The following is a 14641-nucleotide window of genomic DNA, read 5'->3' on the forward strand; positions in this document are numbered from 1 at the left end:
TCTTTAATAAAACAAAAATAAGCCGAAAAATAAGGTAAAAGTAAACAATAAATACATTTTATTGACAATATAGTCTAGTTATTATTACAAGTCACACTTACTTTCACTTTATAATGTTAATTCTTTAGAGTCCTATAACACACATCAGATAATTGGTTAAAGTACCAGTACTAAACTATAAACTACATTTCTATTGGTTCCCTGACTCTACAATTCATCTAATAATAGACACTGTGTTTTCAATATCAGAAGCTGTTTAAGAATTTTACCAAGAAATTACAACAAAAAAGCCAACAGCCAACAAGATATAATTTTTCAAAATATACAATTTCTTCTATCAGTATTATAAAATCTGCTATCTTCAAGAATCTTTAACCAAATGAAATAAAATCAATCAGATCTTAGCTAAAGAATATTGGATTAATTAGATTATTAAACTTATAATAATCGGTGAGAGACTGGATTAAAATATTATAGGTATATCGACATCTACTTTATACAATTGTTGGAACTCGAATATCAGGCAAAGCCAGTTTACCTTCAATTAATCTTAAAAAACTTTAATTTTATGTACATACACTTGTATAGGTTGTAATAATTTCTTAACATCACTATAGCTTCCACAAGATTTTTTAAAGTGATTAAGGGCCATAACTCTGACAGTAATTATCAAAAATCATTGACAATCAATAGGCATCTTTGTCTCATGACTATAGATATTGTGTATAAATTTAATGTCAATTGGATATGAACTTTATCCTCTAGAACGTCCACATTGCGGGCGTAAAATAACAGTTTATCATAAAATAATCTATGTTTTCAATTCATTTTTATGTACATGGAAAGATGGTAAAAGGTTTTAAACATGCAATTATAAATAAATATTTCTAATTATTAGCATAGTTTTCAAATAAAATAAAATATTGTTTGAGTTGGGAGTATTTTTTATTTATCGATAACTAAATAAATTTTCTAACCAAAAGTTTAACGTGAACACATATGGATTACTTAAAATTTAGAAATAAATCCACGACTTCAACTCTAGTAATTAATAGCAATTTTTTCTCAACTAAGTTTTTAGTAAAATTTGTACAAAAAAACCTTGATGACATCAACACACTGTCTTGGACTGGACTGGAAAGAAAAAAATTAGGATGATTTTGGTACTAAATTATTTTTAGTTTTTCTCACAAATTGAAAATAGCCTTTATAAAATGAATTCGAGGGTAAAAATTCAGTATGAAAGTAGCTGTACTTCTACAATCTCTAAACTGTAAGCGAAATTACAAGAGAAAATTTATCTAGAGAATTGGGTTAAGATCATGTAGTGTGTTTAACACCATATTAGACATTTTTGAAACAAAGTTTTTATAGTTTTTATTTCTGGAAAATATCGCCAGAGTATCAATTTTGACTGAACCCCCCCCCCCCCCCCCAACAACCATTAATAAAGTGTACTCTAAGATGCTGAAAATATTTTGGTGAAATTCCTGCAGTCTGTATTCCTTGCAATAACCCTAGATAGCATCAAGCCTGGATATAAGGCACCTGTCACAGACTCTGTCAGACGCAAATTATCACACAACATATATATTATATGTGCGCTTATTTCTATTATGTCTTTTTCAATGGTTTATATTATAAATTACAAATTTATTTGAAAGTATAAAATAAAAAATTTCAATTTTTCGAAAAGATTAATTCCATCAATAGAGACAGCTCCTTCATGTTGAAAATAATTTCTCTAGTTTTCCATGTTGACTCTTAAACTACTGATACTTCTTGAGATAGAATTTCCGTAGCCCCCCATCTTGACTCTTGTATTACTGATATTTCTTGTGATATAATTATTTGTTTATTTACCTGAAAAATAGAACATAAAACAAAGATCATATAAATTATTAAAGATAGCCACACAAAGCGTGGAATACGCCCACACACCACACAGTAGCTTTGTATCGAGTGTAGATGATGATGATGATGATGATAATAATCGTTTTCTATAGCGCTGAACATTCAGTCAGTCGGACTGCTCTGTGGCACTTTACAATGTAGATATGATTATAAAAAAACATACATGTATATACAAATAAACAAAAGAATACCAAGGAGCAGTCAAGTTACAATATACAAATGAAAAGTGAAGCATTTATAGTTCAAACGTTTGGGTAAAAAACAGGGTTTTTAGATGTCGTTTAAATATAGCCAAGTTTTTACTTCCAGAGGCAATTTGTTCCATTCTTTTGGTGCTGCATATGCAAAAGCTCTCTCACCAAATTTTGACTTCTGTACTGGACATACAAGTTGGTTTTTATGAGATGAACGTAAGGAACGAGGAGTTACATATTATTTAATCAAATCGGATAAATAGGATGGTGCCAAAGGATCGTTTAAACAGTTGAAAGTGATTGTGTTAATTTTGAAAATGATGCATTGATTAACCGGTAGCCAATGTAACTGTTTTAGAACAGGTGTAATATGGTCAGATGGTTTGATGAGAGATATAATTCGAGCTGCTTTATTCTGGATTTTCTGTAGCTGACTTACAGGAGTTTTAGGAAGAGAATACAAAAATGAATTACAATAATCTAAAGATGACATAACAAAAGCATTTATTAACATTTTCGTGACATCAAGGACAATATAGGGTCGAATTTTGCCAATGTTATACAGGTGAAAGTTCGCCTTTTTGCACAGCCTGGATACAGCCTGGTTTTCATGTCGAAGGACGAGTCAAAGAACACACCAAGATTCCTGACACAGTTGGATGGGGTTATGGCTGTGCTTCCAATAGTCACATGGTTGATGTCAATGTTCTTTTTATTCCCGATTATTACATTTCTGCCTATTCTTCAGACCTTATTTTTTTGTCCCATATGAATGACTAGACACTGTTTTTTGTCAGTCCCTCTGTTCTGCATCACTGACAAGGGGAAACCATGCTAGAAATCTTGTGGAACTTTCTCAACTCACACAGGGAACTAACACAGCCTGCATCTCACTCACTGAGCCACCGTGGTTCCAAATTTAGGGTTGGAAATTGACACTAAATGGCTGAGCAGCAATTATTAAATGACCTAACATATATAACTTTAAATCATCAGAATTCAATTTTCATCGACAGATTTCTATTGTCAACTTTTGACTTTCTACAATAAATCGTATTTTGAACCTGATGAAAGGTTGACAGGAAGTATGGTGATTAAACAAACAACTGATATAGAATTTAGTAACTTATAAATGTTTAAATTGAAAAAGATATTAGAGAGGTTTCGCAACTTATGCTAGGTTCCCACTGTCATGCAATGCGATCTGGTACCTGCAGATACGTTTGGATACATTTCGATACGATCAACACGATTGGTATGACTGACCTCAATGTATAATTAGACCTGACAGGATCATCACGATTACTTCACAATTAAAAACCACGATCTCAATCGTAGCGTGAATCCTGATAGTGGTAAAACAGCATAAACAGTTACACTTATTTATATATTTGTGTTGATATGTTTGATTACGCCTTGTGAAATCTTGTTGAAATGTCACAGTGTAATAAACCATAGTATTTGTTATTCCATAAATAGTGCTCTATTTGATCTCATACATTGTACGTCACGAAAACTGACAACTTTTTACCGCCTGAATGTAAATGTAACGTTGCAAAACCTCTCTATTGTGTGGTCTTATTACAGGGCAATCACTTCTAATAGTATTATAAATTTATTTGAATTGTGTATATGTTAACCTGTGCTAATAATTATGATTATTTTATGATTGGGTTATAAGTACACCTCCATTAATCATTTTGTTGATCTGCCAGGACCCTGATTACTGACCGTAATAAACAAAACAAAACAACCCAGATCATTATAAATTATACACAAAAACTTCAGTGTTTAATCAATTTAAAAATGACACATTTTCATTACATACATATAGACATTATTATTATTATCTGAAAAGTGCCTTTCAACTGATAATTACCCGAGTAGGGGCCTTACCACTATCACAGGACCAGGATAATTACCCAAGTATGGACCTTACCACTATCCCAGGACCAGGATAATTACCTGAGTAGGGGCCTTACAAATATCTCAGGACCAGGATAATTACCCAGGACCAAGATAATTACCCGAGTAGTCGAGTTACACAACCCCATAACCAGGATAATTACCAGAGTAGGGGCCTTAGCACTACCTTTGGACTAGGATAATTACCAGAGTAGGGGACTTAGCACTACCTTTGGACCAGGATGGTTATCTGAGTAGGGGCCTTACCACTATCTCAAGACCAGGATAATTACCCGAGTAGGGGCCTTACCAATATCTCAGGACTATAATATTTACCCGAGTAAGGGGGCTTACCACTATCCCAGGACCCGGATAATTACCAGAGAAGGAGCCTTACCAATATCCCAGGAACAGGATAATTACCCGAGTAAGGGGCTTACCACTACCCCAGGACCAGGATAATTACCTGAGTAGGGGCCTTACCACTATCTCAGACCCAGGAGAATTAACCAAGTGTTACAATATTGTTATCCGAGTACTGGGGCTTACAAGTGATAATTACCTGAATACCGGGTTACTTCTGATAAAATAAACAATGATGGAATATTTATGATATCAAAAGTTGTGCTAAACATTTTCTAAGAAACCTGGGTAAAAATACCTTAAGACACTTTACATATTTGAAGAAAATAGATAAACAATTAATATTTTTTAAAAATTAATTTTTTTATAAAGGTCATTTCGTGACTAACACATGGTTCAATATTAATGCCATATTATGCTTGCGCCTTGTAGTCTTTAACAGTGAGATGAAACCGGAACACACAGAGAAAACCCACGATGTTGGTTAGGCGACCATACTCCTTGTCATGTACAAGCAGGGAATAGTAACCATGCCACTTGACTTAATGACAGACCTTATGGTTTAAAGTGCATGCATTAAACCATTTGATCACCCACTTCGTATATTAAAAGAAGGATACTTACAGAGGTAATTCAAATTTAACATCTACAGCTGCTTCTCTGGCTAGTCCTACTATTGTTGATAATTTTACAATCTGAAATTATTGAAAAGAAATGAAATGAAATGAAATGGGGTTTAACGTCCCACTTTTCTGCACTGACTGCAGTGTGCTATACGGAAAATTTTGTCTGGACAGCAGCGCTACTGCCTACTTTATATCAAATTCCAAATGTCAAGTGTTCTTTTACGTGCACAGCAATGTATGTGTACATGGGACCTCAGTATTTTCGTTCCATCTGAACAACTAGACAGCAGCCTTTGTCAGAATTCCGCCCTGCAAAACTGACAAGAGGAAAATTCTCGGCCACTACAGCTCCCAAAGTCTCAAATAATACCAGATACATACATCCAGTGACGGATTTAGATGAAGTGAGGCCCTAGGCTACATCCTCCCAATCCCTCACCTTCACAATTAGAGAAATTGAAAGTGTGGTTTAAACAAAATTGAACAAAGTCCAGGATGATGACGAATATTTAAGACTACATTGCGTGTACCAAAGGCTCATGACTGTCAAAAATAATATACACCTTGAACGGAGACCCCCAAGATCAGTCTGCCAAGCCTATATGTAAATTTGGCACTGTATACATTGTAATATACAATTCTACCCATTATGGAGTTGAATTTATACAAACTTTGGCGTGTTTTCAAATCCATGTCAATGCGTTTCCACGAGGAACACAGAACCCAATATTTATATCGTTTAAACTTGAAATGAAATTAAATGAAATGGGGTTTAACGTCCTACTCAGACTGGGCTAATGAAGACGGGCGAGCATACTCTTGTATCGAATACCAATTGCCAGGGGATCTTTTACGTGCATGCCAATGTATACACAAGTTCTGCTTTTTTCATCCCATCCGAATGACTAGACAGCTGCTTTTGCCAGGCCCTCCGTCTTACACCACTGACAAGGAGAAACCAGCGAGCCAGCGTCTTACCCACTTAGCCACCGTGGCTTTGTTTAAACTTGAAAATACTTGAAATAAGTACATGCTATGAGAGAAAGAGATGATGGAACTTACCATTTTAGCAGCTTCATCTAAGTTATCACAAGCTAAAATTTTAAGTTGGCTGGCACCAATAATTGCTTTGGCATCATCTACTCTAGTTCCTGTAATATAACATAACAAATCCTTATCTTGGGTTTTGAATTGACTAAGGGTTGAACAGTTATATATTTTAGACATAAAACCGTCTTAATGACATGTTTTCTAATAATATTATCTATTGGCAAAAGCTGGCAAAGACCTTACAATCTAACTAATTCTGGTAAAGTCCTATATTGCAATCTGGTGAAGTTCTATCTTCTGAATAATTCTTGTAAAATCCTATTTTTTAATTTGACTGATTCTGGTAAAGTCCTATATTGTAATCTGGCTAATTCTTATCAAATCTGGTGAAGTCTTATCTTCTAATCTGACTAATTCTTGTAAAATCTTATTTTACTAATTCTGGTAAAAGTCTTATCTTGTAATCTGACTTTTATTGACTAATGAGTAAGCTGACTCCTACTGATATAATTCAACATTGTAATCTGAATTGTATTGATATAATCCTACCTTGTAATCTGACCACTATTTTAATCTGACTACTATTATAATCTGACTATTACTTACACAGCCTCACATTAAAATCTGACTACTATTTCTACAGTCCTACCTTGTAATCTGACTACAATTGGTATTTTCATATCTAATTCTGCTGCAGCTTGAACAATACCCTGAGCTATGACATCACATCTCATGATCCCACCAAATATATTGACTAAAATAGCATCTACCTGGAAAAACAAGATAAAACCTGTATTATGTTATGTGTATGGGGGTTTAGTTTGCACATAACAAGGAGTAAGGTCACCCGTCCAACCTCTAGGGTTTTCTCCGGGTCCTCCAATTTTCTCCGGGTCCTCCAGTTTTCTCCTGCATAAAAGTCCTATATGCGCAAGTGAATTATTGAAATAAAACTGAGCAATATGTTAGTTCTAAATTGACCAAGCTTGTGTCTAGTGTTCTCTCTCTCCCTCTCTCCATGACAAGTGGAATCCGAAGAATATAACTCTCTCACTATAGTAAATGAAATGAAATGGGGTTTAATCATTAAACTTTAATGTCCTACTTTTCTGCTCTGACTGGGCTACTGAAGCCGGGCTTACGCCATACAATGTGATCTGAAGGAAAATTTGCCTGGACAACTGTGCTGTCCAGGCAAATTTGCCTGGACACTGTCCTTGTCAGGCCCTCCATCCTGGTATAGTACATGTTGGTGTTGTCAATGGCAACCTGTTTATACCCACCTTTTTATCTGATGTGATGAGTTTAAAGGCTTCTGTAACTTGATGTGAAGTGGCACCACCTCCTACGTCAAGGAAATTTGCAGGAGTTCCACCGTGTAACTTAATAATATCCATAGTTGCCATGGCTAAACCAGCTCCATTTACTGTTATATTAAATAAATACAAAACATACAAATATTAGACAATTAAAGATACTTTCACATGTACAAACTGGATGATTTGATGATATATTTGGACTATAAACATATTCAAACTAATTAATCTATCAAAAATTTTCTTCAAATTCCTCTCAATACCTTTTAAGCTATAAATAAACTGCTGTTAGGCACCATGTCTGTATCCTCATTTCATTGAGGGACGGTACATTTTTCAGAATGTAATTTTCATTACATTTATCATACATATTGAGGCCTAAGTAAATTCTTAATTACTTTCTGTCAACTTCTTTTTCCACTGTTTAATTGCAGAGTCTTTTGTACGCGGACACCCGTTAATGTCCCCAAAACTGCCTAATCATTTAAACAAGTAATAACCACCGCTCCCTCAGTCAAGCTAGTACACAATAAGCTGGCAGACAACAGTCAGGTTGCCAGTTACTGATACCCTGACATTCTTGCCCAGTTCTTGCCACATGGGTATTTTTTGGGTAATCTAGTATTTTTTATTAAGATCGGGTGTCTATACTTTCTATATATACCAAATTTGCCATACTTTTATTGGAAATAACCACCCAATAAATACTTTCGGGACAATGTATCTTTAAGAGTCCTGATGTGCCATTGGCATTTGTCGCTAACATATCAAATTTCTTACAACTTAATCCACGCTAATATATACTCAGATTGATTATCTAGCAATTAATTAAGAAAACAAAATCAAAATACCAAATTGAATAATCTCCTGGCTTGGATTCAACTGAAATTAAAATAGGCCTATCAATGCTGTTCGCCCGCGAAAAAAAATGGAGGCAGGCTTTTTACATAGCGAGTAGCATAGATCGATTAAATTTCAATCCCACATATCTTTGTAAATACAGAATGGAATTGAACCATTTTTGGACTGATATTCCTATTAGAGATTCAGCTTTCAAAATATTGTAGTTTGCAAGTGATTCATATAGCGCTAAATGTCGAATCAGAATAAATGACATGAAATGGGATTTAACCTTAACTCTCACCATAACTGATTGGGTTAAGACTCAGACCACAATAATGCCTTAGATGGATAACTCTTACAATAACTGATTGAGTTAGGATTCAGACCACAATAATACCTCTAGTCTAATATGGATATCCAACATATCAATCTCTCTCTTTCAATAACAATTTGTGAAAATTTGAGATGTTCAATTAGGTTTTAATAGTTGTCTAAAAATCTCTTTTGAAAAACACATTGATGATGTTCTTCTGATGAATCATGAAATATATCTCACCTAAACATCCGATATTTCCATCCAAACCAATATAATTTAAATCTGCTTCTGCAGCTTTTTTGTCTCGGGAATCTTCTTGTGTCCAATCTTTAAAATCAAATATTTTCTTTTGTCGATAAACAGCATTATCATCGAAGTTTAACTTGCAATCCATACAATAAACTGAAATAGATAAAGTATTCAGTAATGAAATAGTTTATATTAGTTATAAAGAACACGCGAAAGACATGTAAGAATCTTTATTTCAGGTTACTGAATACAATAAATATATGATTTTAAATGAATATTCAACGTGTTAATACATATGAAATATGTGATCTAATTATATACACATGTAAATGTGTTCATTTCATATGTCTACCTGCTACGATGGTCTACAGTGCAGTATAACTGAATATCTGCATTTCGCGGCTAACGTGAAAAACCAATCAAATCGTTTACACAATCACATGTGACGGACATACCCAAGCTTACTGACAAAGAACAAACTATGGACAACCTCAACACACAATATTAATACAAATATTAACCCTGCACCATTTAGCTTCATATAATAAATAAACAGAGAGAGAGAGAGGGAGAGAGAGAGAGAGAGAGAGAGAGAGAGAGGTTAATGTGTACATGACACAAACTAGAGAGAAAGGTTAATGTATACATGACACAAACTAGGTTATTTCTGGACTGACATATGGTACAACTGAATGGAACTAAATGCTTTTTTATACTAACAATCCTTTTACTTTTCACAATATTGTAGTATGCAAATCGACTTAAAATATTTCATTGTCCTGACCTTGTCCCTGCGAATCTTCAGACATTGGGTTTATTTCCACCATAGTAGCATCATATTTTAAAAATACATCTGTATATAACTTCATCATTACATCAGCAGCCTGAAATACAAAATGTATATTGTAATATATTTAAAGAAATGGACACAAATGGGTTGCTACACATATAATAAAGAGATGATGTTTATTGTTCATTTTTGTTTCAATAATTTGCTTGTGCGTAGGGGTCTTTAGCAGTGGGGGAGAAAATGGAGGACCAGGAAAAACCCACAAGGTTGGACAGGCAACCCTACTCCTTATCACCTACACGCAGAGAATGGAAACCACGCCACTTGACTCAATGACAAACTTATGATTTAAAGCGCATGCGTTAGACTACGCAATCCCTCTTGCTGAAAGGGCACCTACTCTATACAGACCTTATGATCTAAAGAGCATGCAATCCCTCTTGATAAAAGCTTACCTGATCAATACAGATATCACTGAAGCCCATTTCTTTGGCCATAAATACAGCTTGATCTTTAGTTATACCACGTGTAATATCCACTGGTTCTTTAACGATGGCTGTCGGATTCTCCTTCGCTACTTCTTCTATATTTACACCCCCCTGTGAACTTCCTACTAACACAGGGCCCTGTAACAATAAATATAGAATCAATTCATCTCTTTATTCCAAGCTGGGAGATTATCTACCATGGTTATTTTGATTTTGTTCTCTTAATTAAACGTTAAATAATGAATCTGAATATATTTTATCCTGGATTAATTAAAACGTGAAAATATGTTTATAAATACGTTGTATGTGAATGAAAAAAATGAAATGGGATATTACATCTTACTGTTCTGATCTGACTGGCCTAATGAAGACAGTTGTGAATGAATGAAGCCAGTTAATATTATCTATAGCCTATATACATTCAGCCAGTAGGACATCCTTATTGGACTGCTGGATATCTTGTACGTCTTCCAAACTGAAGGTCGCAGGTTCAAACCAGGCAGAAAATATATCTGTCACAAATCCACAATCGGGATCGGCAACTCAATGTGTCTAAATATAAAAACAACTTACGTGAAAACTTCTCTCCATGGCTATAGCAAAATAAAACTCCCGTCTTGAATACAGCCTCTCCACGACCATAACTTGATTACAGATTCTACCCTCAGTTCCAGTTTGTTTCGTAAATAATTTGTGTCCCAACATTTTACTCGATATATCTTTAGCCTCCTCATCACTGTAAAAATAATTAATGGAATATCAAAAATGAAATTAAATAAGCAATAAGGCCAGAATTAAAGTCCTACTGCCATACTGTGTGCTATGAGGGAAACCTTCACTGTAACCCAGGTATCATAATCTTGTGTATCTAGCACTAATTACTTTCATATTTAATATCAAATCTTTGTTTAAAAATTTGTAAAAATTATTTAAAATCAGTCCAAATCATCTAATCTGTACTTGTGTCCAGTTTATAGCTGACTGATTAATTTTGATGATGAGTGTCCAATTTATAAGTATTTAATTAATCATTACATACATCAATAATCAATTGGGTGGTTTATTTTTTAACAGTGAATCAGTGATTGAGAAATTAAACGCTTGTAAATTGACACACATTGTAAAAATTTAATGGCAGGTATAAACTGGACACAAGTACAAATTAGATGATTTTAAAGGATTTTTACAAATTTCTAAACAAAGATTTGATATTAAACAAATCTGAAAGAGATTAGTGCTAAATACACAAGATTAGATGATACTCGGATTACAGTGTTTACCCCAAAGGCAGCACTATGGCCTACTCTTATTTCGAATTCCAACTGTCAAGGGTTCTTTTACACAAGGTACACAGGACCTCAGTTTTTCCAAAGACAGTAGAAACCCATAAGTTAAAGGGACATTAGGTAAGATTAGATAAAGAGCTGACAGTTCTCACTATAATAGTTAAAAATAGATAATGAAAAAAAAAAAAGTCGAGATTATCCAATTTTACATTAAATTATCCATCACAAAATGTATTCAAATCTACAAGTTGATTATGGCCTGGATCAGTTAATTAATGCCTAATTAATAATTTAGATAACATTTAAGGCCTGCAATAGGCAGGATTAGCTCTTGCATAACGTATGTTTAAATTAGTCATATACAAGTACAGGATTGAAACCATGGCACTTGAATCAATAATTAACATAAATAATTAACATACTTAAATACTAATTTAACGCCACCCTTTAGACCGCTATCCCATGATCCCTTTCCTCGACCACCAGCAAGTACTTGAGCCTTTAGAACAACATCAGGTGTTTTAGTTAACTCCTCTGAAAAAGAAAATGAACATAATTCAATTCAATTCAATGAAAACACCATTTAATTTTGTAAGATCAAATTTTAATAAATGATTACAATCAATAATCAATCATAATAATTTTAATCAATAATCAATCAACCATTACAAACATATAACGTAATATGTGTACTGTACCGAGTTCTTTAGCGAAGGCCTTCACTTGGTCTGGAGATTCAGCAACTCTATATCTAGGTACAGAAACCCCAGCTTCTGATAATAAACCAAAACTCAGGTGTTCATGTATTGAAAGATGTCTTTGTGATTGGGTCTGTGTTTGTACAGATCCTAAAATCTGAAGAAAAGAACATATTATTTTAAACAATTCATGGATTTGAATACTGAGAATCTGCCTCAGCATAAGGACACCAGAAATGGAATAGAAAATGAAATGAAATTGGGTTTGATGTCTTGTCAAAGCAAAACTGAGGTCATTTTGTCTGTGTGTAATGATTTCTGTCTACTGCTCTACAATTTCAAATGGTAAAGGGTTCTTTAAGTTTAATGTACACAATAATATGTACACGAACGGACCTTGGTGTTTTTTTGTTTTTTTTTGTCCTTTCTGATTCTCAATGACTTTGTGCACTTTTCTTGTCAACTTGCAGACTTTAAAGATAAAATCTGCTAGCTAATCAAATTAGATTGAAATCAATATTTTGGACAATTGGCAATCAAATCATCACCAATATCTTGATCCCTTAAAGATCCACTCTGAACCAAGATTTTAGAGATTGAATTTTCGGCCTAGCCTCGATCATCATTACTAAAGTTGGTACGATAAAAAACATAGTCTTGATTATCCATTTCATGATTAAATCATGAATGAAAATTGAGCAGCAAATCTGATCGTAATCCCGTAAATATCGCAGGCTAGCATTTACATCGAGAGATGATCATGGTTTGGATAAGTTAATTAATGTCTAATTAATAATTTAGATAACATTTCAGGCCCAAAGAAAGACCTGTAATAGGCAGATTTAGCTCTTGCATAATGTATGTTTAATATTTTTAAAAAACTATGTTGTTTTTCAAGAAGTTTATTACATGTTATTGCAAAATGTTTTATTCTACATGTATGTGCAGGTTAGTGCTTAGACTTATGATTATTAGCTAAAGGTGACTTAACATTATTTTGAATATGTTTACACATACATGTATACACTATAATCGTAGCCTAAATTTGTTTACAAATATAGTCTGATATAGTGAAGTTTATCAGGTTACGTTACTCAAAGAAAAACTGAGTACAGTACCCTAAAAGAATAATGCAGTTGCTGTCAACGATTATTTCAAACGGTCTAATACTTTGAGCTGTTTGAAGCTTCGCTCATATTTCAGACCTAGAAATTGACACAAATGGGTTGCAACTTGCAATACATTTAATAATAGTATTTATTGTGCATGCTCTACAGATAAGAAATAAAGAATATGGCTTCACCGTTTGACACGACTTGTGGAATATGTCTAGCCTTGTTCTTCAAGTCCCTTGTTACAAATGGCGTTGAAACGCATTATGGTACAAATGGCAAAATGTTTATTTTGTTTTAAATATTGGATATCAGAAGCCCACCTTTTCCCGGTAAGATCACAACATCAATGTTGATTTAAATTGACAAATAATTTGTGTTTTCAATGTCAAAGACTTTGGAAGATATTGAGTTAGAGACTTGGCTACTTTAACAAGGTTTCTATTTTATCTTGGTTTTCTACTTGTTTTGGAAATCCAGTGAAAACAGGGTCTAACCATATAAAAAGCTGTGTTAGGATTTTCATACTAATATTACTAAATTCAGCCGTTGTTTTCTATAAAAACAACCTTTATAGCCGATAAAAATGTATATGGTACCCAATAATAATGGTTAATCCTGGAAGGAACCATGGATGCGAGTAATAGGGAGGGAGGTACATAGTACATGAATCTTGAGAATAAATTAAGTGGCAAATATTGAAATAATTAATAGAAAAATGGAAATGCTGATAGGGCAATTTTTTTTTTTTAGTTTTTTTTTTTAAATTTATACACGCATAAATAATGACATTATGCTAACAAAAGATTAATAAGCAAATTTTTCGAAACACAAACTAAATTAGATATATGTTGAATGTTCAGTAACGAAGGAGGACTGCCTTGTTGTTTACCAAACTTTAACCCAAGAACACGGGAAAGTCAAACAGTCCAGTCAAGTTCAGCTAATTCTCAGGCATATAGTTCAGAACTACCCAGAAGTAGAGCTCTGAAATTTCATAACCTGCAAGAAATAAACAAATCTGAGAGATTGCAATGAAAACATAAAAACATCTCACTCTAGAAGCGTGTTGAAAGGCTAATTTCTCGGCCGTTCGACCACTTCGAAATATGACGGACGCCATTTTTGTAGTCTGCTAGTTTCCGGTAAAATGGAGTTATCACCCTTGAGTTGATGAATTATTTTAAAAATAATATAAAATAGATAGATTAGCCTATTATAGATAGGATGTTGAATGTTCAGTAACGAATATAAGGATGGTGTCCATTAGATTTAAATTAATTTTAAAGGGCTTCCTACCCACAGCCACAGAAGAAAAAAAACCCCAAAAAAACCAACACCAACTGCCTAAAAAAACCAACAAAACAAAGTTTTCATGTTTAATTGGGAAAATATCTAATTTTTAACGGCCTAATCCTGGCTAAACTGTATTCAGATTACGTTTAACAAAAAAGTGTCTATAGTATTAACTATAATGTAAACTAATTATTC

The 14641-nt window shown here is 33.6% G+C and overlaps 1 protein-coding gene across 1 annotated transcript; it reads right to left on the reverse strand.

Annotated features, from left to right (window-relative positions):
* Nucleotides 1-35: 35 nt before the first annotated feature.
* On the reverse strand, nt 36-14297 carry LOC126820069 (succinate--CoA ligase [ADP-forming] subunit beta, mitochondrial). The gene is made up of 12 exons (XM_050548057.2): nt 14208-14297; nt 12039-12195; nt 11763-11874; nt 10628-10790; nt 10022-10192; nt 9561-9660; nt 8768-8929; nt 7336-7478; nt 6702-6822; nt 6065-6153; nt 5001-5071; nt 36-1863 (listed from the first exon to the last, which is right to left on the reverse strand). The coding sequence occupies exons 1-12, from the start codon at nt 14271-14273 to the stop codon at nt 1860-1862; spliced, it is 1359 nt and encodes a 452-aa protein (XP_050404014.1). The 5' UTR covers nt 14274-14297; the 3' UTR covers nt 36-1859.
* Nucleotides 14298-14641: the final 344 nt, after the last annotated feature.

Source organism: Patella vulgata, chromosome 1 (genome assembly GCF_932274485.2).
Source record: "Patella vulgata chromosome 1, xgPatVulg1.2, whole genome shotgun sequence".
NCBI classification, from domain to species: Eukaryota; Metazoa; Mollusca; class Gastropoda; family Patellidae; genus Patella; species Patella vulgata.